A 27,465-nucleotide genomic window follows, 5' to 3' on the forward strand; every position below is an offset into this window, starting at 1 on the left:
AAAAACTAGCCATAATTCTTAACCAAGGAAACCTACAGGATGTTCAAAATCTACATGTTATCAGGTGTTGTGTCAAAATGCAAGCCCTGCCTGTACGTGTTACACAGATTGGGCAGGGCTTGGATCTCAATGCTATGCCTGCAATTTTGTAGATTTTTGAGCCTCTCCCCTGATATGTAGATACCCCTCTTCTCAACTAATAATACTTTGTTGTTGATTTTATTAATTGTTTTATGCCACACATCTTCCAGAAACTCTTGTCATAAAAACAGAATGAAATGCTTTTTAATCTGTTGTAGCTATTCTGGAACAAGAATCAGAAGCAAGTTTTGTAAACCTGAGACTTGGTCAGAACTTGATTAAATTAGGCTACATTTCCTCAGTTTGCAAGTTCCTAATAGCTAATATAGTAATGATCAGGAATTTACTTGCCAGAGCATGTAAGAACATAGTATATTTAGCTTCAGTCAGGGTGTTACGAATATATTGGAAAATATTTTTATAATGCAAATATGCAAATTTTTAAGTTATAAAATAGTTTTGCTATTTATCGAACACTTAAGAATTTTCACGATGAATATACAGTAATCCTCGACTTATGACCAAAGTTGGGACTGGAATTTTGGTTGTTAAGCAGTGCAGTTCTTAATGGGTCATCATGTGGGCGGACCCCATTTTATAACCAGTTTACTGTCGTCGTTAAGTGAATCGTGCGCTTCAGCAAATCGAGCTTCCCCAATTAACTTTGCTTGTCAAAGCAATCTGGGAAGGCCGCTAATCTTGATTACATGACCACAGGACATTTGCCAGCATTGGCCTGCAGGGATGGTACAGCAGTTGTGACTTTTGAGGATAGGTTGTAAGTCACTTGTTCCAAGGCCATCATAACTTGGACCTGCCATTAAACAAATGGTCAAGAACTACTTGTAACCATTTTCATTACCAATTTTCCTTACAAGGAAAGTATATACCAGTTAAGGCAGTGGTTCTCAACCTGTGGGTCGGGACCCCATTTGGGGTCGAATGACCATTTCACGGGGGTCGCCAAACCACGCAGTCCGCCATTTTTCCCCCCTTTTCCTTAGCTGTGCTACTCCCTTTTATTCTATTGGCTTTTGAAAGCCAATAAAATAGACTCTCTTAAATAGAGTCTAATTCTATTGGTTTTCAAAAGCCAGTAGGAATTGTCCAGGCTGTCTCTGCCCTGCTAAGCCCGCCAAAAGTCCCATTCTGCAAACGGTGCTGCACCAGTTGAGTAGTCCTCGACTTACGACCGGTTGAGTAGTCCTCGACTTACGATCGGTTGGGGGTCGCGGCATTAAAAAGGTTGAGAACCACTGAGTTAAGGGAAATAATAGTGTCCCTCCAGTGAGCTTGATTCCTTGTTGACATATTGACATGTTGATGAATTTTCTTGGCTTTATTGTGGAAGTGATTTTCCATTATTGTCTTCTTGGATATATTTTTCAACTTCATTTCCTATGGCCCACAGACCTGACTCTGATAAGGTTTCTGACATCAGAATTGGTTAGGTGCTGCCCTCTGCTGTAGGCGTGTGTGGCTTATAGAAAGAAGGCTTTGAAAAGGACAGCAAGTACTGCCTTGAAGTCTCAAGTTCCATGTCCTCACATCTGAAAAGTATCCACCTTTAGTATAAACTTATTTTTCCATGTCTCCTTTACTTTTTTTGAGGTTTTTTTAAAAATTTCAAACAGACTATTTGCATATAGCTATGCAACCACCTGTTACAAAATAATTAAGATCATATTCTGTTCACTTCTCCATTATTATTAGCACATTTTGAGACTAGGTTTGATCATTGCAGTCAGTGATTTCATTTCTATATAATACAGATTTACTTAAAAAACAGATTAAACTATAGTTAATGAAGCTAGGCTATTCTGGTAAGCGTCGTTACATTTAATGGAAGCAGGAGTTTCTTATTCACCATCATTGTAACCTAACTAGTTTTCATTTCTGAATAACTGCCATTTTTTAGATTGGGTTATATTTCATTGTGCATAGACACAGCTTCACACTTACAATCTCGTCTATAGATTTGGATCAGAAATAAGATAGATCATAAAAATTTGATTAGCAGGAAGGTTGGCAATACTCTTATGATATTAAAATGACAGGTTCCTTCATTTATGTCGAACATGTCAAAGTATGTTCAGTAAGGTTTGGTTCCAATTGCTTTGCTTTTTGAAATCTAACTGAGAAGTTGGACCATTAACTTATAAGGTTTGGTCTTGTCCAATTGGCACAAACTACCAATTGTAGTTATTAATTCAACTGGGTAAATAACTTTGTACTAAACAAACATGCATCCCTCTTGATTACATCCCTAGCATTTAGAATCTATCAAGACAACCAGATTGTGAACTTTTCAGCCATTGGGACTGTCTAAAGCAGAGGTCCCCAACCTTTTGGGCATCAGGGACCGGTTACATGGAGAGAGGTTTTTCTGCGGACCAGAGGGGGTGTGGTTTGTGTGCTGCCTGCATCCCGCAGATGGGGCTTTGCTTGTTTGTGTGGCCTGATTGCTGACATGCTGCGGCCCGGTACTGATCCACAGGCTGGGGTTGGGGACCCATGATCTAAAGACATATATAACACTGAAAGAAATACATTGGTTTATAGTGACATAGTGTTTTTGTTTTGTTTTTGTTAACAATAAAGCCTTTAAAAAAGGCTTTAAAAGCAATAGGATCAAAATCTTTGCTTTCTAAAGTACAGAAATAAAATTAAGGAACAGGGTTATCCCTTTTATCTCTTGAATAAAAACATAGCTGCGTTTCACTGGATTAAATTTTAATTCATATTTTCTTTATTTAGCCTACACCTCCAGTTGTTTGCGCAGTGCAACAAGCAACTCCAACCAATAACTCTACTAATGAAGAGCCCTCAAAACAGGTATCACATTTTTCTCTTAAGGTTTTGTCATGCTCTATCTTAAAATCCCAAGATAGAAGTTTTCTATAGAATGTTCTATTTTCCATAGAAATCTGTGTGGTCGGAGCATAAGTCACCAGATGGAAGAACGTACTATTACAATACTGAGACCAAGCAGTCTACCTGGGAGAAGCCGGATGATCTTAAAACCCCTGCAGAGGTAAAAGAAGCAATTGAGAGTATAATTATTTAGCTACCCATGTCTCACTAAATTAAAAAGAAATATTTACTATTAAGAAAAATTTTCCTTTTCGAGGTGCAGTCCTGCATGCTATTTTTAATCTCACTGTAGTATCCTAGTCATACAAATGCTGCAGTAGGCAGAGGATAGCCAAAGAGTTTTATTTCATGAAAGGAATTATGTGTAATTTGTATATTTTCAATTTTGCATCTTAATCAGAAGATTTTGAAAACATTTTACGACATTCATTTCTGTATTATAGAATGGTTTTGGATGTTGTGTTTTTTCCTCTTCCTTAGCAATTGTTGTCAAAATGTCCATGGAAAGAATACAAATCTGATTCTGGAAAGCCTTATTACTACAACTCTCAAACAAAAGAGTCACGTTGGGCAAAACCCAAAGAACTTGAAGATCTTGAAGGTAATTATTATAAGGTTTTGTCTTCAACATAAGCTGCTTCATAGATAGCAGTGACGATTCCAATTAGTGAAGGAAATTCAGACCATATACTAAAATCTATGCTATTTTGGTTAGAGGAACAATTGGATATTGTTGACAAGACATAATAGGGTATAGTCATCCTTTTAGCATTTGGGACTGGACTTGGCAGGAAGTTCCAAAATTGTACCAAAATTACTATTGATTTATAGTCTGGCTCATACATCATTGTTAAAATGAAAAGATCCAAGAAGTGCCTTCTTTAACTATAATGTTCATTAAGAATTTTAATTACAAGAATAAAAACTCATACAAACTAAACTTAGAGAAAAGAAAAAGAATGAAAGGTGCAAGAAAAAAAGAAGGAAAAGAAAGAATATAATGAAAAAAAAAGAAATATATAAAGAAGTGACATCTAACATTCATCACAACAGCATAAACAACTTTACTAATTATTCACCCCTGTAAGGTTACAAATATCCATCCATCCATCTCATCCTCTTTATGTGTGCAAATTCATAAAACATCAGTTTTTCAATCCTGGTCTAAACAGCAATTAAGGATTGCTTAGAGCTTTGCAAAACCAAGTCTTATTTTAACCTCAATCAGATAAACCACTTTGAGTGGCATGGTGGCCTAGAGGTGGAGCTCTCATCAGGAGGTTGTGAGTTCGATTCTAGGTAGCAGCAGATATTTCTCTCCCTGGGTGGAAAGAGAAAATACCTGCTGTGAGCTCCATGTAGGCGTCAGGAAGGGCATTTGGCCACTCAGCTCCATTCAATCACCCCAACCACCCCAATGCAAGGGATTCAGGGTCTTTAAAAGAAAAAAAAATCAAACTTTTTTACATCCCTTCCCTTCTAACAGTCTTAATCTTTAATCCGATCAAATGTTGTAGGATTTGATTTGTCTTAATCTTTGGTATGAATTACAATAGCCAGGATAGCCAAAATAAGTCTGTTTCTGATGAGAAGCTATTTTTATAGTTAATTCCAAAATCTTATACTGAAAGTCTTCCAAATTCGTTAAATTCCTTCATTTGCATTAACTTTAATATATCAAAATCTTTCTTAGCTTTTTGCTGTTTATTTCAAATTATTTAATTTCTTAATTTTTTATTTCTTTTCTTTTATTCGGAACTAAAGAGAAATTTACCCAATGACTTTTAAATGTTGTTCCAAAATAGCTTTAAGATCATCGATAGGTAATTTTCAAAAGTGATTAGACAGCAAGGTTTGCAAACGTAGGGTCATTATAATGCTCAGCTATAGTTGTGAACAAAATGGTTAATCCCTTTGTCCCCTGGCATTCAGACCTGTGGAAAATCAATCCCCTGGAGTCTCCTTGCGAGGAGCAGCTGTCCAGAACCCATGTGAGCGATCTCTCGTTTTCTTATCTGGTGAGGTTCCAGGATACTGGTTTACTCACTGGTTCTTTGGTCTTTGCCAGGATCGTTGGCTTTGTTTTTGCGGAGATGTCTTCAGTTCGACAAAGCTCCCCCCAGAAGTCTGAAGTCCCTGCATTTTTTAAACTATCTTTTGTGTTCTGTGGTCTGAAAAAGTTATTCATTTGTTCATGAAACACTTTTGAAATATAGGTTGTGCCATTTTCATTTAAGCTAAATTCTTATATGTGATTTTTCACACGTAAAATGTCTATCTGTAAAATGATATATAATATCTTACATATATATATATAACATATATATATATATATATGTATATATATATATATATACTCTTTCTTTTTTTTACAGCAATGATTAAAGCAGAAGAAAGGTATGTTTACAAACACTTTTGTTAAAGGTGTTGCGTTTCTGTGTAAGCTAAAATGCAGACAAAACCGATGAAAAGATTAATTCATTTTTAAAATCCTTTTTGGAAGCGGAAAAAATAGAGATTAAATATAATATTTTAGAAAGTACTTTGTAGTTATGTATAGCATCAAGATTGAAACCAGCATTTTGAATTACGTTCAGAAAACAATTGACAATCTTAACAGAGTTTGAAACAATGCTCGTACCATATCATTCATCATCCATTCAGCCCTGCTGCTGAATTTTACACAGTTTTAGCTTCTCAACATGCTGAATTAATTGCATCGCTGTTGCTGGATATCCATTTCTAAGGAACAAATTGTTATTTCCCTGGAAATGATTCAGTCTTTTTGTAAAATTAGCTAAAATGAGTATATGTTGACAGCAAATTACAATATCGTGACCTCTTAATTTTCGGGAAGGGAGCAGTCCCCATTTGAGGTTCTCCTATTGTTGTGTTCCTTAAAGCTTTAAACAAAAAAGTAGAAAAAATGTTTCTGAAATTTGAGTTGTGAGATTTACCTCCTGCCAAAAACACCTTCGCACGAGGCTGCAAGGAAAACCATGATTGATAATGGAATGTCAGCTATATAAATTTTAATTTAGAAATCATTTAATTAAATACGCACAAATAATGTATGTTAGCAACTAATTTTTGTGATTTGGAAGGAAGATGCTTGCCTCTCAGTTTTATACATAAAACCGATTTAAAAAAAAAATGTGGAAAGTTGTAAGCTTGAATGTACAGGAAGACTTTGCCCTGTCTTAAAGAGTAACGTTAAGTATATCCAGTGAAATTGATAGCAGGTTAGGAATAATAAAAGCACATTTTATTTCAGGTGCAATTATTAGTCATGATTTGCACAGAATGTGATTCTCAGATCTTTTGAAGTGTTAGATATGTTAAATGGCAGCTCTATTAATAATAACCATGTTTACTAAATTAAGCATCCAGTGTTGATATTTTATTTATAACTGCAGATACCTGAAATTATGTATAATAGAACTGCTGCTAAGAAGAATTCTGTATTGGCCTGTATTTCATTAGACTTTTAGTAGAAATTTTTGAGGCATTAATGCTGTCAAGCACTCTGGCTTTTCTATTCTGAAAGAGATGCAGAAAGGTAGAGGCTTTCTACCATCCCTGTTTTGTAAATCAGTTATAAATCAGCCTTTTCCTGGGGGAAAGTTATTTACAGGTGAGCAGTGGAAAATAGGATCTTTGTGAAATTGGCAGGATTTTTTTAAAAACAAAAAATTATTTCTATTTCTATAGCGGCAAATCGGAAGAATCTGCTCCAGTTTCCTCTGCTGCGGTTGCACCAGGGGTCCCAGCTGCCGCCACCAGCATTCCTGAAGCACCAGTACCTGCCCCATCAGCCCCTGTTGCCCCTGCTGTGGCCTCGACTCCGGAAACAGAGCCTTCTGCCCTGGCTCCAGTTGTAGAAAATGATACTGGAGTAGCCCCTTCAGCCCACGAGCAGGTACAGCCAGTGGCTCCTCCTGTTGTACAAGATCAGAGCGCGGAAGTTATCACAAATTCTGTGGAAGAAACTCCAAAGCAAGAATCCTCGGAGTAAGTAATAGTTCTTGATGACCTCTTCTGCTATAAAAGCTGAAGAGAATCTTTCATAGTTTGGGAGAAAAATTGGGTATTAAAAAACATGGGAGAAGAAAAGACAAGAAAAGTACTGGTTTTCTTTCAGTTGTTATTAATGTCTAGTACCTTTAGGGCCTTGCCATCTTTAATTGCGCAGTAGGAAAAGACAGCCACAATGGAGGCTTGGTTAAATGGGTTATCTTTTAATATTTTTCCCCATTTCCTGTAGCCAAGATAAGACGGGAAAAGTTTCCAGAATATCTTTCACTTATTTTTCCTGCCGGAGAACTTTCTTGTGAAACCGGGAATCTTTTTCCTATAGGTTTATTTTTCCAGCTCTGGATGTTATATATGGTATTTCTTTATATTGCAATTTCTGTCGCAAACTTCATTTCATTTCTGATAGACTGCATGATAGGTATATCCAATGAGCAGAGAGTAACGTGCTGGGCATGTTCCATTTTGTGGTAGTCTGAAAAACTGGTCAGACTTTAGTTTATAACAAATTAAAGGATTAAATCTTTTGAATAATGAATTGTTCAGGACTTGGGGGCCACTTTGAGTTTTGCATAACGTTGAGAATTGCATTCCAAAAGTGGGAGGAGCCAAAATTCAAAGGGGGCTGATTTTGGTGGATAGACTTAAGGGACATTCTAACTTTCTTAAGAGTGTCCATTTTAAGGGACATTTAGTGTATCACTTGTCTAAGTGAATGATGTGCATGAAATGTATTAACATATTTGGAAACCAACCCAAGATGGTTAGCTAGGGCCTTGCTTATCTTGTTACTTTTGAACAAGGCATCAGCCTAATATTTATGATTACTCCCTCAGTAGGTATTCCATTTAACTAATGCTGCTATTGGTCAAAGTAACCAACTTTTTTTTTAATTGATAGTGTTGTACCCAAAAAGGAAGAAGAGGAAGCCCAACCAGTTAAAAAAACTTACACTTGGAATACGAAAGAAGAAGCCAAACAAGCATTTAAAGAACTGTTGAAAGAAAAGGTTTTTATACTGAGTCAATTATTCTTTTAAATTTCAAGAATTACAGATATAATTGATAGGAAAGTTACTGATTTTCGTAAGCACTTGAGTAACATTTATGCAAAAGTAAATACTAAATACTTTATCTAAATGAATGGATTTTATAAGGTGTCCTATAAAAATCCATGGGAAAAGGGTTTTTTAATATGGAATTTTCAGTTTGTAGGCAAGGCAGTTATGTTTTGAAAGTTTTAGGCAGATAAGTTGGGGTAGGGAAAGGGTTGGGTGTGGTTAAAATTTTGAATATTATCTTAATAATTGTGACTTTATTCTTGGTGATTGCTGAAACATAACTGCTGAATAAAAAAGATATTTTTTCTGAGTGATAGTTTAATACCTTTAAAAAATCAGGAATTGAGAAATCGGTATTTTTGGATTTTTTCTAGAAATAAGGATGCTGTGACATCACATTGATATAAGTGTGTTATACATGATACTTTTCATTACTATTGTAGAGCTTTTTCTGGGAAAATGTATTAACTATATTGGGTAAAAATTTATTATCCTGATTGTAAAATATCAAGCCAGGCAACTTAATTTCCTTCAGATACCAGAAAATTACATAAGATGAAGCAGTTCTTTTTCAGCTCCTCACTTGTGAAAATAAAATTCCAGTTGCAGAACATGTGTGATTTATCTTATATCTTCACAGCGTGTGCCATCCACTGCCTCTTGGGAACAAGCTATGAAAATGATCATTAATGATCCAAGATACAGGTATCACTAGATTATTTTAAAAGATTCATTGCAAAAAATGACAATTTTTTTCAATAACCTGGATATAAAAGGGCTAATTTTAGTTGATGTTTCTTCGATTTGTAGTGCTTTGGCAAAATTAAGTGAGAAGAAGCAAGCCTTTAATGCTTACAAAGTTCAGACAGAGAAAGAAGAAAAAGAAGAAGCAAGATTAAAATACAAAGAAGCAAAAGAGTCTTTTCAGCGTTTCCTTGAAAATCATGAAAAAATGACATCGACAACCAGATACAAGTAAGATTATCTAACATGCCACTTCAGTGCTAAAATCTTAGTACCGTGACTGAGGTCTTTCCTTGGGAACGCTATGTCTGCACACAGATTGCAATAAATATGTAAGATAGGCTGGTGGGAATGACAGTACAGGTAGTCCTTGGGTTATTATGGCAACAGGGACCGAGGTTTGCATCAGTTGTAAAGCAGGTCATCACATGTCCCCATTGCTTAGCAGTTGAGATTCTGGTACTCCTAGTTGCTCTCTGGGACCTCATGGTTTATTAAATGAAGACCTCTTGTGATCATGAGAGGCAGGAGCCGCAGGCAGGCAGGCTGTCGGACGAGGGCTGCAGGCTGGGGCGGAGGGGCAGATGCCATGGATGGGTGCCAGGGAGCATGGGGCTTGCTGTTGCATAGAACTAGAGATGGCAGACCTTAGCAATGGCAGCCTTCAGCAGTCTTAGCCCACTGCTGCTGCCCCCAGGCCTTGATTTCAGGCCAAGCAATGGGCAGAGTGCTATCTCAAGCCCTGTACAGGGACAGCGCCCACACCAGCAAGCCCCAGCAGCGCTGGCCTGTGTCAACCCGAAGCAGTGGCCTCCAGGCGCAGGGCCGTCTTGCTTTAAACTCCAGCATTGCCAGATAGCCTCAAGCCCAAGTGCTGCGATAAGTCCTGCAATCTGTACACCCACCCGTGACACTTGCTACCATGGCCTTAGCTCTGGCCCACTGGCCTGCTTTCCTGGGATTCCCACCTGTTCCCAGACAACGGGCAGCAGTTAGACGGATAGTGTCAGTAGAAGTAATTGTGAATGAGGGCTGGACTGAACTTTGATCATGCAACCACAGGGATGCTGCAGTGGTGAAAATTTTGAGGACAGGTCATACATCCTTTTTTTCCAGTGCCATTGTAATTTTGATATAACTCAAGGACTACCTGTATGCCCTTTGGATTGCTTTCCTATTGGTGAATAAAATATTTTCAGTATTAGTTGCCAAGGAAATTGAAGGAAGAATCTTGGGTTGAATTAGAGGTAGAGAAATTTGGGAGGAACATTAATACAGATATTAGTGGCTGATGTTCAGAATACTTTTCAGATCTGTGTTCACTGCACATTGGTTCCTTTTTCAATTTTTATCAAGAAGGGGAAAAAAATAACTAGATACTACAGGTAATAGAAGGAATGGTGCCAGTAGTTATCAAGGGAGAATGAAGTCAAAAGATAAATTTTAATAGGTCAATTTTATAATTTCTGTATTCCTGTAGAAAAGCTGAACAAATGTTTGGAGAGCTGGAAGTGTGGAATGCAATTTCTGAACGCGATCGTCTTGAAATTTATGAAGATGTTCTATTCTTTCTGTCAAAAAAAGAAAAGGTAATTGATTTTCTTTTAATCAAAAAAAATTGTGTTGTACTCTGAGATAATAATGTCTCCTGTTTAACACAATATATTTGAGCTTTGTAGTGTAAATTTCTGTCATGATTGCCATAAAAATGTGTAATGTTTATAATTGTTAACTGATAGAATTTGTTCCTTAAATTATTAACAAAAGAATAAGGAGAAAAATTATGTGCTAGTGTTTGATTTTTTTATAGAAAGGAGTCAGATTAAAAAGTCTGATAGTTTCTTGTTAAGATTAACACCTATTATCTTTTCCTGCAAAGAGTGATTTTTATAAAATTGACAGTTCAGGCCAGAACACAGAAATAGGTGCAGTTGTTCAATATTTATGCATTTCTCTCATATCAGTTATGGGCAGTGCTGCATTTTAGGAAAGCATTAATGCACTTTTTATGTCTGTCTTTTTCAGGAACAAGCCAAACAGCTAAGGAAGAGGAACTGGGAGGCATTAAAAAATATTCTGGACAATATGGCTAATGTTACTTACTCTACAACATGGTCAGAGGCTCAGCAGTATCTGATGGACAATCCTACATTTGCAGAAGATGAAGAACTTCAGAGTAAGGATAAATGTGTTTTACCTTTCTGTAAAACAGTAGTTCTCAACCTTTCTAATGCCGCGACCCCATAATACAGTTGCCCATGTTGTGATGACCCCTAACCACTTATACATCACTGGGTGCCAGGGGCGTGGCCAAAGAAAAGGGGGAAAAAATGGCGGACAGCCTTGTTTGGCGACCCCCATGAAATGGTCGTTCGATCCCAAATGGGGTCCTGACCCACAGGTTGAGAACCACTGCTGTAAAACAAAATGATGTCCTTATCATCATGGGGGATTGGAATGCTAAAGTAGGAAGCCAAAAGATAACCGGAATAACAGGCAAGTTTGGCCTTGGAGTACAAAATGAAGCAGGGTACAGGCTGATAGAATTTTGTCAAGAGAATACGATGGTCATAACAAACACTCTTTTCCAACAACCCAAGAGACGGCTCTACACATGGACATCACCAGACGGTCAACATAGAAATCAGATTGACTATTTGCTCTGCAGCCAAAGATGGAGAAGCTGTATACAGTCAGTAAAAACAAGACCAGGAGCTGACTGTGGCTCAGATCATGAGCTTCTCGTTGCAAAATTTAGGCTTAAATTGAAGAAAGTAGGGAAAAGCACTAGGCCACTCAGGTATGAACTAAATCATATTCCTGATGAGTATACAGTAGAGGTGACAAATAGATTTAAGGAATTAGATCTGATAGAGTGCCTGAAGAACTATGGACGGAGGTTCGCAACATTGTACAAGAGGTAGCAACTAAAACCATCCCAAAGAAAAAGAAATGCAAGAAAGCAAAATGGCTGTCTGAGGAAGCTTTGCAAATAGTTGAGGAAAGAAGGGAAGAGAAAGAGAAAGATACACCCAATTGAATGCAGGATTCCAGAGAATAGCTAGAAGAGATAAGAATACATTCTTAAATGAACAGTGCAAAGAAATAGAAGAAAACAACAGAATAGGGAGGACCAGAGATCTCTTCAAGAAAATTGGAGATATGAAGGGAACGTTTCATGTAAAGATGGGCATGATAAAGGACCATAATGGCAGGGACCTAACAGGCAGAAGAGATTAAGAAGAGGTGGCAAAACTACACAGAAGAACTATACAAGAACGAGCTTAACGTCCCAGATAACCACAATGGGGTGGTCACTGATTTAGAATGTGAAGTAAAATGGGCCTTAGGAAATCTGAGCAACAACAAAGCTAGTGGAGGTGACAGACCAGCTATTCAAAATCTTAAAAGATGATGCAGTAAAAGTGCTACACTCAATTTGCCAGCAAATTTGGGAAACTCAACAGTGGCCACAGGATTGGAAAAGGTCAGTTTACATTCCAATTCCAAAGAAAGGCAATGCCAAAGAATGTTCAAACTATCGCACCATTGCACTCATTTCACATGCTAGTAAATTTATGCTTAAAATCTTACAAGCTAGACTCCAGCAGTATGTGGATCGAGAACTACCAGAAGTACAGGCAGGATTTCGAAGAGGCAGAGGAACTAGAGATCAAATTGCCAACATACGCTGGATCATGGAGAAAGCTAGGGAGTTCCAGAAAAACATCTACTTCTGCTTCATTGATTATGCTAAAGCCTTTGATTGTGTGGATCACAACAAATTTTGGCAAGTTCTTAAAGAGATGGGAATACCAGACCATCTTCTTTGTCTCTTGAGAAACCTTTATGCGGGTCAAGAAGCAACAGTGAGAACTAGACACAGAACCACTGACTGATTCAAAATTGGGAAAGGAGTCTGGCAAGGCTGTATACTGTCGCCCTGCTTATTTAACTTATATGCAGAGCACATCATGAGAAAGGCAGGGCTAGATGAATCAAAAGTTGGAATTAAGATTGCCGGGAGAAATATCAACAACCTAAGATATGCAGATGATACCACTCTAATGGCAGAAAGTGAAGAGGAACTAAAGAGCCTCTTGATGCGGGTGAAGAAGGAAGAGTGCAAAAGTTGGCTTGAAACTCAACATTAAGAAAACCAAAATCATGGCATCCGGTCCTCTCAATTCCTGGCAAATAGATTGGGAAGAAATGGAGGTAGTGACAGATTTTATTTTCCTGGGCTCCAAGATCACCTCAGATATGGACTGCAGCCAAGAAATTAAAAGACGCTTGCTCCTGGGGAGGAAAGCTATGGCATACTAAATCTAGATAGCATACTAAAAAGTAGAGACATCACCCTGCCAACAAAAGTGCGTATAGTCCAGGCCATGGTTTTCCCAGTTGCAATGTATGGATGTGAAAGTTGGACCATAAGAAAGGCTGAGCGCCAAAGAATTGAGGCCTTTGAACTATGGTGCTGGAGAAGACTCCTGCGAGTCCCTTGAACTGCAAGGCGTTCAAACCGGTCAGTCCTAGAAGAGATCAACCCCGACTGCTCTTTAGAAGGCCAGATCCTGAAGTTGAAACTCAAATACTTTGGCCACCTAATGAGAAGGAAGGACTCACTGGAGAAGGGCCTAATGCTGGGAAAGATTGAGGGCAATAGAAGAAGGGGACGACAGAGAATGAAGTGGCTGGATGGAGTCACTGAAGCAGTAGGTGTGAGCTTAAATGGACTCCAGAAGATGGTAGAGGACAGGAAAGCCTGGAGGAACGTTGTCCATGGGATCGCAATGGGTTGTACACGACTTCGCAATTAACAACAAAACAAAATCAACTTTTGAGTGCAATTGATAATAGCAACTCATCTATTAAAACTGTTAAATCAGAGCCAGGATTGAGGGCTTCTGCCATTCCAGAATGAGTTTACTTTTCCATTACAACCACCCTCTCCAGTCACACTCTCAAAATTGTTTCCAAAGAGTTGGGATTTATCCACCATGCTTTTGAGCAGTGTGGTAGGATTTGTATAGAACTGCCTAAATATTTCCCCAAAGCTGCCTCTTTCAGCAAAGCCTGCTTCCGTTGGTGGAGATATATATTTGAAATCCACCTACAGTATAGAGATACAGTTTTAAACTTGTATCGTGAATAAACACATTGATTTGTACTAAAACAATATTTTGCTCTGAATTAAGAAATTAGCTTAGAGTGAGCGTAGAAATAAATATTTGTGTTCACTTTCAAAAAGGAATCATGAATAAATCGTACTAGTACATATGAATAAGACAACTAGGTAGGCATTTTCAGTACATTGTCATTTAGTTTTTAGAACCTCTGTGTCATATAATTTTTGCCTTCATAATTGTATGAAATAAAACAATTCATATTTTTTCATTACCATCCTAAAAAAAAAGATCCCTAAATTGAGAACATAGGATTTGGATTATAGATAAGATTATAGAATAAATTGCATGTTTATAATTTTGGAATCTCACTTTTAATCCTGAAGCCAGTTGGTTAAAGAATCCAGTCCTCAAGTTTAAGCTGAAAGCTATTTTTTTTTTTATTTTGTATACCTCTTAACTGTGCTTTCCAACTAAAATTGTTTTTGGTGTGGTTTTTTGCTAAAATTATTATATTCTGAAATCAGTTTGTAAAGAAGTGACCACTTGTTCGTTTGTTTGCATAAGACATTTCCTTTAAGGTGGCTGTTCTGGACAAATTGGTTTACTTCAGATACAGAGAAACAATAAAAATGAATTGTGCCACTTTGATACAGATCCTTTTGTATTTATCTGCCTTTGCAAGTCCATGAATCAAAACTTTAAAAACTTTATTTTATATTATATCAGATGTTCTGAGTGTTGTGCAAGTGCCATTTTAAAATTAGGCCACTTTGTGTGGGGCACCTGGAATTATCACTGTCAAGATCAGGGAGTTTTGTAAAGCTCTATATTGCAGTGTTTCAGCACCCTATTTATTGTGACATAACATTAACTAGTTGAATATTGACAAGCATGAACAGGAAGAAAAACGGCTTGTGCCTAAACTTGGGGAAGATCACAAACCAAAAGGATTTGTATTTTAAGTGGCATATTATTTAATTCCATAAAAATATATTCCTGTTTTTTTAGATATGGATAAGGAGGATGCCTTGATCTGTTTTGAAGAGCACATAAGAGCACTGGAAAAAGAAGAGGAGGAGGAGAAACAGAAAGGCTTACTCAGAGAAAGGCGACGACAGCGAAAAAACAGAGAATCTTTTCAGGTGACCGAGAAAATGTTAAACTTCTGCTTAGTACCAACTGAAGAGCTTTCAGCTATTTTTAAGTTACCGGCTGGATTTTAAAAAATCAGCAACTGTTCTAATTCTGAGTGCAGAAACTAATCTCCCCAAGTCTTGTGCGATTTCTAAGTCGTGTGGACGTTTCAGTGATCTCCCTTCTTTGTGGGGAAAAGTTCTTCCAAGATTAAAAACTGGAGGAAGAACATTGGGCAAGAGAAATTTTAGTAAATTGGAAGAGCTGACTCACTTGTCATTCACGTTAGAAGTTCTTTGTGCTTCTTTGGGATTGTAAAAAAAAAAAAGGACGGTGTCTGGCTTTTTAAAATTGAATTACAAGATTCCCCATTTTCCATTTTTCCCCAGATATTTTTGGATGAGTTGCATGAACACGGTCAGCTGCATTCGATGTCATCGTGGATGGAGTTATATCCAACAATTAGTTCTGATATTAGGTTTACTAACATGCTTGGTCAGCCTGGTAAGTGTACCCTCTCTTGTTTGGATAACGTGTGTGTGAATATTTTTGGTCATTTCTGATATTGCGAAGAAAAAGGAGCTCTTTGAATAGAGAGCTCTTGACCCATATAAGGTTTTTTTTTCCCCCTCTTAGGTTCAACAGCACTGGATCTTTTCAAGTTTTATGTTGAAGATTTAAAAGCCCGCTACCACGATGAAAAGAAGATAATAAAAGATATCTTAAAGGTGAGGTAACATAAATTCTTGAATTAGGAGGACATTGAGAGTTTCTAATTCAGATTTATTACATTTATTTCAAAATCTGGAGCTAGTTTTTTTAAATAGTTTTTTTAAATTTGCATTACAAATTTTTGTTTCTGTGGGATTCCTATACTTTCCAGTATTACTCAACGCCATTACATTGCAGGATAAAGGATTTGTAGTTGAAGTGACGACTCCTTTTGAAGACTTTGTAATGGTCATCAGTTCAACGAAGAGAGCTACCACATTAGATGCTGGAAATATCAAACTGGCTTTCAATAGTGTAAGTTTAATTTTAAAAAGTCAATAACTGTTAACACCACTTGATATGAAATGTGTCCAATGTTATAAATTGTTACTAGTTTCCAATTGGTATTGTTGAAACGAAAGTATAACTTGTTCCTCAGTGATGAAATATGTGCTCACTGGTCTATTTAGGTCAGTGTTTCTCAACCTTGACAATTTTAAGGCACGTGGACTTCAACTCCCAGAATTCCACAGGGCTGTGGAATTCTGGGAGTTGAAGTCCACGTGCCTTAAAATTGTCAGGGTTGAGAAACACTGATTTAGGTAATGCCAGATCTTGGTTTAACATTGAAATTCTAATTCTAATGCATTTCAGATACAGATAGTCCTCAACGTACGACCACAATTGAGCCCAACATTTCTGTTGCTAAGTGAGACATTTGTTAAGGGACTTTTGGCCCATTTTACGACTTTTCTAACCACAGTTGTTAAGTGAATTCGCCTCAGTTGTTAAGTTAGTAACACGGTTGTTAAGTGAATCTGGCTTCCCCCCCCCATTGACTTTTGCGAAGGTCACAAAAGGGGATCCCACGACCCTGGGACAGTGCAATGGTTATAAATATGAGTCAGTTGCCAAGTGGCCGAATTTTGATCACGTGACCTTGGGGACGCTGCATTGGCTACAAGTGTGAAAACCGGTCACAGTTCACTTTTTTCAGAGCCATTGTAACTTCAAACGGTCACCAAATGAACTGTTGTAAGTCGAGGACTGCCTGTACTCATCTAGCGGAGGACCCAAGCCGGTGGCCCCTGTTTTGTCTGAACAGCTAAATGAACGTCTGCGCAGAGCTCTCAGGCCAGAATTTAATCTGAGACTTATTCTTGCAATGTCAGTCCATTGTTTTGTAGATATATGTAAACACCTTCTGTGTATGGCAAATGATAAGAAAAGTGCTTTGCAGTGACATTGCATTATGGCAGTGGTTCTCAACCTTTCTAATGCTGCGACCCCATAATACAGTTCCCCATGTTGTGGTGACCCCCAACCACTTATATATCATCGGGTGCCAGGGGCGTGGCCAAAGAAAAGGGGGAAAAAATGACGGACAGCCTTGTTTGGCGACCCCTGTGAAATGGTCGTTCGACCCCAAATGGGGTCCCGACCCACAGGTTGCGAACCACTGCATTATGGCTTTCTTCCCCCCCCCCTCCTCTTTTCCCTGCAATATTCCTTTCATTTAATGGCTCCCTTTGAATCTGTGATGCAGCTGTTAGAAAAAGCAGAAGCCCGTGAGCGTGAGAGAGAGAAAGAAGAAGCTCGCAAAATGAAACGAAAAGAGTCTGCTTTTAAAAGCATGTTAAAACAAGCAACACCTCCCATTGAATTAGATGCAGTCTGGGAAGATGTAAGTAAGCTCTTTTATTTTTTTTCTTTTGTTTAAAAAATTAAAGAACTTTTTGCAACTATTTTAACTATTAAACCTATGACCTTCAAGAAATGTGTTGTAATCAGTAGCAAATCTTTTCCAAAGTAATTAGAGGAATGATAATAGAAATAGTATCAAGGAATGTTAAGTATTTTAAAGAATAATAAGAAAAATAATAATGAAATGGATAAATTCTCAGTGCAGCTCTTATAGAAAAGGCTGACAGGTGTGTTTATGAAGTACAGATTTTTTTAATGGTTATAGGTTTAATATTCATAGAATAATATTGTTACTGCTATTATTGCTGGAAACAAAATTTTGTTGCTGATGTAATAGTTAATGCCACTTTATGAATTGCTATCCAAATCCTTAACCTGAATTAATGTCATACAAATGAATTCATCCTTCCATTTTCACCAAGGAATCTTTGTGTAAGATGCACATACAATAATAAAAAAAAAATCACTAGCTGCAGGAAAATTTATGATTACCTTATAAAGTCCCACTAATAAATGAAAGACAAGCTCTGGATGTATGCAAACAAATTCCTGTGAAATGTGGATTAATTAACAATTTCTTTGGTGACATGTTTAAAAAACCAAAACATTTTTCTCTTTAGGAATACATTGCTTCCTAAATTTGAGTTACTGATATAATTCCTTTTTGATATAGATTCGGGAGAGATTTGTAAAAGAGCTAGCATTTGAAGACATCACTTTAGAATCAGAGAGAAAACGGATATTTAAGGATTTCATTTATTTACTGGAGGTAACATCTGACCTATCAGTTAAACACAATGTTTTCTAAATAGATTTCTACAAATTCTCAAAGAATGGGTTACTTTAATGTTTGCTGAAGAGTATCATAGCTACGTTGATACAGCTGAAACTGGTGGACGTGAGAAAGATCTTCAAAGGGCAGCTGTGGGTACATGTCCAGAAAAATGGGGGGATAAAGGGAAGGAAAAGATGGGCCTGCCAGCTTCAGCCAAGGTGTTGCTCAGTGGTGGCAGGAAACCATAGAACATGGTAGGGAACCTTGGCCTTTTTATGACTTGTAGACTTGTGGACTTCAATATCCAGAATTCCTGAACCAGCCATGCTGACTCAGGAATTCTGGAAGTTGAAGTCCACTAGTCATAAAAGGGCCAAGGTTGCCTACCCCTGTTCTAGGAATATGTCAATCCTTTATTCTCATGCACGGTTTTTACTTTACACTTTAGTGATACTTTATATTTTTTTACAATAACATTACCACATGCCAAATAGTGATTGGGATCATTTTAAACCCTAAGAAAATATGTCACTTTGAGCATACTACCGATGATTGATACTTGTCTTCATGAGCTCTAGGGTTGTGCAAATTCTTCAAAAAAAAAAAAGGTGCTTCAGAATTCACTTGGCGCACCTGTTCTTCAGCCACTAAAACAACTGTATCTTTTTGTGCACTAGCACAACTATCTCAGAAACTGCTCTTGGCAGTTCTTGGGTCGTGCACAATCACGACCAAGAACCCCCCAAAAAAGATTGTAAGAGGATATCAGCTAGATTTATTCCTCATCATGCAGAGATTGCTGAGGAAGGACTTAGGAGAAGTTTCTGGCAGGCTGCGGCAATATAATAGTGCTGAAATTTGTTCCAGCAGAATAGTTGTTCTCTTGTCTCTCTCCTAGTAGATTTGCTGAGACTTCGTGTGTGTGTGTGTGTGTGTGTGTGTGTGTGTGTGTGTGTGTGTGTGTGTGTGTGTAAGATTGGTTTCGGAGAGTATTTATCTCCAGTGGCTGCTTAAGGACAAGCAGGCAGTGATCATGGCACAGGTGGCTAGATTCTGCCCATCAGAACTGGGGATTCGCCAGAAACATAAATAAACATTTTAGATCTTTTTAATAATCTTTTATAATCAACTTTATTACGTGTTTTTATCCAGCAGTAGACTATAGTCAATGCATTTTTATTGACAGGTCAGTACGATTCAGTTCTTCTTATGCGAGCTAGGTTTTTTTATACTGTCTGTAAAACTAGGCAGACCTTGGTCACCCATTGATTACATCATTAATGGTAATATATTGCTATGTCTTCTTGTGTTGGTTCTGTTTAGTTTCGTTTTACCTGAATGTTTAATTTATGTGTTGGCCTTCGGCTGTAACAATAAATTGATTTGATTTGATTTGATTTGATATAAGATTGGAATAAGGTCTGTGTAGACCAAGGGAGGTTTTTGATAGCTTCTGTCACTGTCTCTAGGTGATGGAGGCATGTACTATAAGAAAGCAGCACTTTGATTACCAGAGGTTTTCTGTTTCAAAGTAACAATTCTGATTCTTTTGATGTTGCAGCATGAGTGTCAGCATCATCATTCAAAGAACAAGAAGCATTCTAAAAAATCAAAAAAGCATCACAGAAAGAGGTCTCGCTCTCGCTCGGTAAGGTCTTTGATAACATGCTGCTGGGAACTTATCTCAGAAGTTACCTGTAAAAGCTTTTGTATGTTAAGCATGTTTTTTTATTTCTCTAAAGGGCTCAGAATCCGAAGATGACGACAGCCATTTGAAGAAAAAGAGACAACGCTCAGACTCGCGCTCAGTTTCTGAACACTCTTCCAGTGGAGAATCTGGTATTTTTTTTCTTTTATAGCAGTGGTTCTCAACCTTTTTAATGCCGTGACCCCCCCCCAACCGGTCGTAAGTTGAGGACTACTCAACCGGTCGTAAGTCGAGGACTACTCAACTGGTGCAGCACCGTTTGCAGAATGGGACTTTTGGCGGGCTCAGCAGGGCAGAGACAGCCTGGACAATTCCTATTGGCTTTTGAAAGCCAATAGAATTAGACTCTATTCAAGAGAGTCTATTCTATTGGCTTTCAAAAGCCAATAGAACAAAAGGGAGTAGCGCAGCTAAGAAAAAGGGGGAAAAAATGGCGGACTGCGTTGTTTGGTGACCCCCGTGAAATGGTCGTTTGACCCCAAATGGGGTCCCGACTCACAGGTTGAGAACCTCTGTTTTATATCTTCTCCAGGAAAAAAAAAGTGGTGCTAAATTTCAGCCGCCTGATTTCCACTTCATTTCCTAATTTGTTTTGTATTAATAGAGAGGAGCTACAAGAAGTCAAAGAAACACAAAAAGAAAAGCAAAAAGAGGAGACACAAGTCTGTGAGTATTTCTGTTTTGCATCTTTCGGTATGATCGGGATTTTCAATCTCTTCAATCTTATTAGGTTGTAAATAGCAGTTATGCGTCTGTCTCGGAGCTTGTTGGTACGATCAGCAAATGTATGTATTTATTTATACATGCAATGTATATAACTGCCTGTGCCGCTGAGGTAGTGCTAAGCAGCGCGCAAAGATTAAAAGCAAAAAAAAAAAATCATACCATTAATAGTAAAATCAATATTTTAAAAACATGAATGCATCACACGCCTGAGTTGGAAGAACCACAGGGCCATCCCAGAGGGCAGCCACAGCAACAGAGAAGGGATGACAGAGTCTGTAATATGCCAACTCTGCTCATTCTGGTGGGGTAAGAGAGATAGGCGGCCTAATGCTCCAATGCAGTGTTTCTCAACCTTGACAATTTTAAGGCATGTGGACTTCAACTCCCAGAATTCCACAGCCAGCATTGCTGGCTGTGGAATTCTGGGAGTTGAAGTCTACATGCCTTAAAATTGTCAAGGTTGAGAAACACTGCTCTAATGGTTTATACTGCACCAAGAATTAGTTGTTGTTGTTGTTAAAAATGAGAACTTGGATTCTTGTAGACCTATTTGCAATAGCGTTATTGCATATTTAGGTTGATTGTCATCTGCTTCAGTTTACACATTAACATAGAGGACTAAGCAGTGTCATTTTTATAATGGTTGGCCAACTTCAGCCTTGCGTTTTTTTTCTCCTCCTTTTGTGAATTAGAATTTCAGTGAGTCGGTGCTTAATAGGTCAAGTTACTGAGCAAAGAGGAAAAGCCAAAATTCATACTCTGGTTGGCTTGACTTGGTGTCTACTGTTAAGATAAACTTCAGGATTTGATGTAATTTTGAAGAATTAGTGGGAGGTTTAATCCAACACAGTTTTACAGTATTAGTTTGGAGCACATGAAAATTGTTTAGACAGATTGATTCAGAGTACATTGCTATAGAGTTCACATTTTAGAAGAATCTTGGGGTAATACACTGGAAATTGCAGTAGATTGCAGATTGTAATTTTTTGTTGTTGTTGTTGTTTTACTTATATTCTTTATTGTACTTTGCACAGGATTCTCCGGAATCGGATGTAGATCGAGAAAGAGAGAAGAAAGAGAGAGAAAATGAAAAAGAAAGAAGTAGACAAAGATCTGAATCTAAGCATAAATCACCACCTAAGAAGCGACCTACTAACAAAGATTCTGTAAGTTTATTTTATCTTACCAAGTTCGGTATATTAATGGTTGCAACATTTCTGAATTATACGTGGTTTATGGAATTCCGTCTATGTCCATTCCACAACAACAGTTTACTTGGATCATATATAAGCATCCCATACAACCTTTGACACTCTTTGGTATGGCTTGCTGCATGTGCCCTGCTTAGAGTATGTGAGCGCACGCACAAACACATAAGAGTTTATTTCCAGCAAACTGAAGAAAATATATGAATGATGCTAGGGAGGAAGCTTGGTGCTTGATGCTCTCTGCAGGCAAATCACTCTCAACACAGTCTGCCAGATAACTGTTTAGAAGACTCTGATAATGCAGTTGAGAACACAGCACAGCCTCTCTGCAAAATCCCTTTCCCACAAAACACATCATCCCCCTGTTTGATGGGCTGGATAAAGTGCAATTTGCACGAAAAAGGTCATTCTGGCATGTTTTTCTTCCCAGCACAATCCTGCACCAAACAGCGTTCGAGTACACGAAACATCAGAAGAAGTGGATCAGATTCGGGTAAGGCCAGATACATGACATCTGGGTGTGGCATGGATGGGGGCAGGACGTGAGAACAAAAAGAAGTGAAGTTCACACATCCTTTTTTTTTTAGAATGCAATTTTTTGAAAAATCTCAGAATATTTAGTTCAGTATGTTTGAACTGTCAATATTTGGAGACTCGATGAACTCTGTTCAAATCAGTGATTTAACCAAAGAAGAACAGATTAGATCCTCAGTTTACACAGGCATTTGCCAAAAATGAAATTACTGTAATATTTTTATGGCAACATGCATTAAATGAGATTCATCTGAATAATAGTTGAAATGTTTATTATAACCTTTTAATTAATACATTTTTTACATTCAGAAGGGCACCTGAAAATAGATGATGATAATAATGATGATGATGATGATGTTACAAATTACCTAGATGAATCATGACCTAGCTGAAAACCTGACATGAAAGTTTTGCATAGTCTGTTGTATATCTAATTATCAGAAACAATGTTTGCTTGAACCTAGGAATACCTTTCTGAGGTTAATTTAGATTAATAGTTTGGGATGTGGGAAGGAGTTTCCAGTGTGAAAGTTAGTTATGAGAGATTCATTTAAAAAAAAAAGCTGTCAGAACCTGGATAAGTAACAGCCCCCAGCTGATCTTAAGTTGATCTTGATAGCTAATTAGGCTCAGTCTTAATTCGTGCATAAATAGGAGTTCATCTGCAGACTCTTAAGTTTAAATGGAAAATTCTAATTATCAATGTTTCCAATTGATCGTTTTAATTTTCCTTACCTCTTGAGTTGAAGATTCAAAGATCACCTGATCTGTTTCATCTGGCTGTGAAGTGTTGAAAAACACTTTGATTTAGATGACTGAATGAGAATTAAGCCAGTTGTATTTTTAATATTTAAAATTGATATTTAATAATAAAAGATCATGAATCTTCATCTGAGACAACATAATGATTTAGTATTATGCCAGTAGCCATCCCTGATGGAGTATTTGTAAAAAAATACCTTATGAACTGCCTTGGGGAACACACAAAGAATATCATTATTATTTTTTTAAAAAACGAGTATTGGATTGGATGTCTATCAGTGTCAATCTGCTTAATGGAATGGATTCTTCTGTTACTGCAGTGTTTCCCAAACTTGACAATTTTAAGGCATGAGGACTTCAACTCCCAGCAACGCTGGCTGTGGAATTCTGGGAATTGAAGTCCACATGCCTTAAAATTGTCAAGTTTGGGAAACACTGTGTTACTGTATCACAGACTGATTTTGAGTGCCAATTTTGGGTAGGTGCATTTGAAGATGAGTAGGAAAATAGCATCAGACTGCTCACAGTGTTAGATGCAGCCTTCAAACTGCTTCATAAGTTCTGTGTGTAGCCAGATCACCCCTTGATATTCTCCATTCGCATAGCAGGAAAATATATTTAGTTTTATCACAGGGTTTTATGGAAATAATTTTGCAGCGGATCTGTTTTTTTCACTGTCAGGTATGAAATCTGCATTGCCTGTTGGTAACCAAATTTCATTTCTTTTAATGTGGAATTTGTGTGTAGCCCAATAAAATCAACCCCAGGAGATGAGAGTTACGGGGTGGGCTGGGCAAGAAAGGCTGCTGGTTCCTGATCTGAAGGGATTGAATTCCTGACTGTATTCAAAGGTGAACCAAACATTTGTGATTATCTGTTTGCAGGGTAATTGGGATACCTCTGGTAGTGAATTAAGTGAAGGTGAACTTGAAAAACAAAGGAGGACCCTCTTGGAACAACTGGATGAAGATCAATAAATATTTATACCAAATATGTTTACAAATTTGATTTAAATAAAGATATAGATGACTAATTTCAGGAAATGGATTCCAATGTTCTGAGTTACAGTGGCATAATGGTGGCTCTTCGGTTCTCTTGCGTAACTAAATAGCTGAAATATTTGACACAGGTAGCAGTTTGGCAAAGACGGTGAACATTCAGGATTCAACCGGAAGTCCTATTTCTTATCATCTAGATAACCTGTATATATATATTTCCCCCCCCCTCCCCCATGTACCTTTTCATTCTTCAGACAGCACATTAGGATGAGCAGAAACTCTTTTTTTAAAAAAAAAACCTTTAAAACAGTGGCTTGGGGAAAGTATTTAAGCCTTTCAGCCCTCTCATCTCTAAAATGGCTCACCCTTGGAAGTCGTTAACTTTTTTCCTTGTCAAAGAAGGACTCTAAGCGCAGGGAGCTGGTGCACCTGTTCCTCCTGGAAAGAAGCTTGGTAATTTTCTTGCGGTTCCACTTTTGTTGAGTTGTTAACTACTTTTTCAAAGAGAGGAAAGGAAGAGGGAAGATGTTTTTTTTTTTTTTTCTTGTTTTGGTTTATGGTAATCCAGGAACCAGTGTTGGGTTTTTGAGAGTTACCCTTCTGGCCAAATTGATGATGGTGATTTCTATCGAACTCTGACTGTAGGCTGCAATGTATACAAGAGTTTTACTCAGAGCTTAATTTTTAGTGTTAAGTTTTAAAACTGTGAAAACTAGATGATTGATGGAAATCCTATTGGGCCCTTAATTACAAATCTGGTAAAATAGGCTTACAGAATAGCATAGCTATTGCTTTTATTAGAGGAGAAAAATCTGGAATATTTAAAAATAAAATTGGCAGAGGGCATCGTTTCAGCAAATCACAAAATTAGACTGTAAATTAATTGCAATATGTTGCCTTAAGGACTTTCCGAAGAATGTACCACCAAATTTTGAAAAGCAGTTGCAATACTCTTGTTTAGAAAATCAATGTTGATGTAATATTTTTCTTTTAAGATATGTTGATCTGATGTTTAAAACTTGTTTTCCTTTCATTCTGTTCTCTTTGTACTAAATAACTTCTATCTGACGTTGATTTGATTAAGTACTATCTACCTATTCATTCAGGAGTATTGACTACTGTGGTACAGACTAAAATCTTTCTGATTTGAATATTTTTGTACATTTTTATCACTTATTAAACCTTGTCTTCTAGTGTGTACTAGTATTTTTCTGTTTTATAAAAACGTATGTAAAGTTGACACATCAATTTTACATTCTCTCACTTGTTACTTTGAAGATTGCATGTCAGAAATACAGTTCTCTAGTATAATCGTTCTAACGTATGTTTAACCATAGCAACAGAAAAGGCCCCTCTTCAGGATCTATCATAGCATTAACATGGAATATTTTATGTGATTATTTAATATAATGATGTTACTTCAAAGTTGATTTTTTCACTAGAGTAATTATAAGTCTTGATATTTCTTCAGCTTCCTCAAGAAATAAGATTTTTAAAATAGGTTACATCAAGTCAGTCATTCCGATTACATATATTAAGCAAAAGTATGGTCGTTTGAACCAGTGGTCGCATGAAAGGTTAAAAAAATGTCAGTCAGGCACTTCTGTTACAGCCTCCTTCAAGACAATGTGAGATGTGAATGGAAACAAAATCTTCCCCTTTTCAGCAGATGTATCTCCTGCAGTTCAGTTGCTTCAATAACTGTTCGTGATATACTCCAAACCCATCTTTGCTTAAGATGTAATCTGATCATTTAGTGACAAATTATATATTTTTTTTCTCATCCATTGCTTCAGATAAAATCATAGTATCGTATTCAGAAAAGGACAAGGTACTGGGAAATATATTGTTGCATAATGATGCTATCTTGATTCTAGTGATAAGTTGTAATTATTCTCCAGGTTCTGGATCGTTGATGTAGAACATAATGGAATTATAATATATATTTTGCTAAACTTGTTAAAAACTATTTTGAAAAACTGTAAGTGTTGTTAGCTAGTTTAAAATCCCATAGTAGTAGCAAACAAGAGACGGACAAAGAAAACCCCCATTATACTAGGTGGCGTATTGTGACTAATACTCAGGTTTATATAGAGATTAGAATCCTATCCCAAGAAAACAGATCAGAGTTTCTCCCTCCCCCACCCCCATGCAGTAGTATTTATGTAAAATACTTTTATTACTTTGCATAATTTACATGAAGGAACATGTTTCTAAGTAAATATTAATTTTTAAAGCATTGTCTTTATTTTTCCATTAAAAATAAAATGCTATAAATATAATACTGTTTCCTAATATTTCTCCATATCTATGCAGGTTACATGATAACTCAAATTTTCAGTTTATGGAGACATGTAGAAACGTTTTTTTGGGTTTCCATTTGAGTAAAATGTCTTCTAATCCTTCAAAAGAGATGAGCAGAATCTTCCCTTTCTCACATATGGAAGTTCTCCTGTTGTGGCTCAAGGACATTCTTAACGGATTATTTCTCCCACTGCGTGCCAGGCAGGATCACTTATGACAAAATCAGCTTGCCAGTATTTTGGTATCCTGCCTCTACCCACAAATTCCTAGAAAAAACATTTGATATTTTTTTTTTTACTTTTCTTCTCTCTGTGATGCCTCTAATCGGAAAGTTCTATACTCTCCCTGGACACATCAAGGAAAGTTGGTGACTGGGTTTGCCATTCCTGGACATGGTTCTGTAAGAGAAGCACGGACTTGCTGGAGCAGATTGCTCTCCTACTTGCCCAAAAGGCCATATTTCCCAACTGCACAATAGATAAGGTTAGGTTTCTTGCATCAATAGGATTCACAGGAGTCAGTCTCTGGGAATCGAGGAACTCAAAAGATTGAAGGAAACTGGAACATTCCTTACAGCACCACAACTGGGCCTGGCATCCAGGTTTCTATAGTAGTTTAGGCAAAGAGCCATTCCTGTGCTTGTCCCCTTGGATCCCAGTGTGCCCTCAATGTTCTGAGGCCCTACAACAATGGTTCTCAACCTTTTTAATGCTGCAACCCCAACCAGTCGTAAGTCGAGGACTACTCAACCGGTCGTAAGTCGAGGACTACTCAACTGGTGCAGCACCATTTGCAGAATGGGACTTTTGGCGGGCTCAGCAGGGCAGAGACAGCCTGGACAATTCCTATTGGCTTTCTTTTACTTACATTTTTAGTAGTTGCTCAGCAGGGAGGGGTGGAAGCTTCCAGGCAGCTCGCCTTCGCTGCAGACAACTTGCAGCACCGTTTGCAAAATGGGACTTTTGGCGAGCTCAGCAG

At 37.5% G+C, this 27,465-nt stretch overlaps 1 protein-coding gene across 5 annotated transcripts in view; it reads left to right on the forward strand.

Moving 5' to 3' along the window:
- The window catches only part of PRPF40A (pre-mRNA processing factor 40 homolog A), a 40,829-nt gene extending 15,448 nt beyond the window's left edge, over positions 1-25,381 (forward strand). For 4 of the 5 annotated variants that reach the window (XM_039335422.1, XM_039335420.1, XM_039335423.1 and 1 more), the window contains exons 6-27: positions 2,839-2,916; positions 3,005-3,115; positions 3,436-3,556; positions 5,331-5,352; positions 6,667-6,966; positions 7,888-7,996; positions 8,688-8,752; positions 8,858-9,022; positions 10,272-10,380; positions 10,817-10,967; positions 14,932-15,065; positions 15,447-15,561; positions 15,673-15,785; positions 15,967-16,083; positions 17,315-17,452; positions 18,146-18,241; positions 19,809-19,895; positions 19,990-20,086; positions 20,560-20,621; positions 21,716-21,847; positions 22,320-22,382; positions 24,070-25,381. In XM_039335422.1, the coding sequence (XP_039191356.1) occupies positions 2,839-2,916; positions 3,005-3,115; positions 3,436-3,556; positions 5,331-5,352; positions 6,667-6,966; positions 7,888-7,996; positions 8,688-8,752; positions 8,858-9,022; positions 10,272-10,380; positions 10,817-10,967; positions 14,932-15,065; positions 15,447-15,561; positions 15,673-15,785; positions 15,967-16,083; positions 17,315-17,452; positions 18,146-18,241; positions 19,809-19,895; positions 19,990-20,086; positions 20,560-20,621; positions 21,716-21,847; positions 22,320-22,382; positions 24,070-24,162 (2,478 nt within the window). In that variant the 3' untranslated portion in view covers positions 24,163-25,381. The remainder of the gene's footprint in view (positions 1-2,838; positions 2,917-3,004; positions 3,116-3,435; positions 3,557-5,330; positions 5,353-6,666; positions 6,967-7,887; positions 7,997-8,687; positions 8,753-8,857; positions 9,023-10,271; positions 10,381-10,816; positions 10,968-14,931; positions 15,066-15,446; positions 15,562-15,672; positions 15,786-15,966; positions 16,084-17,314; positions 17,453-18,145; positions 18,242-19,808; positions 19,896-19,989; positions 20,087-20,559; positions 20,622-21,715; positions 21,848-22,319; positions 22,383-24,069) is intronic. The other variant, XM_039335421.1, reaches the window with a different exon arrangement.
- The last annotated feature ends 2,084 nt before the right edge of the window (positions 25,382-27,465 follow it).

This window comes from Crotalus tigris, unplaced genomic scaffold (assembly GCF_016545835.1).
Source record: "Crotalus tigris isolate CLP2741 ecotype Arizona unplaced genomic scaffold, ASM1654583v1 scf7180000017641.3106099, whole genome shotgun sequence".
NCBI lineage: Eukaryota > Metazoa > Chordata > Lepidosauria > Squamata > Viperidae > Crotalus > Crotalus tigris.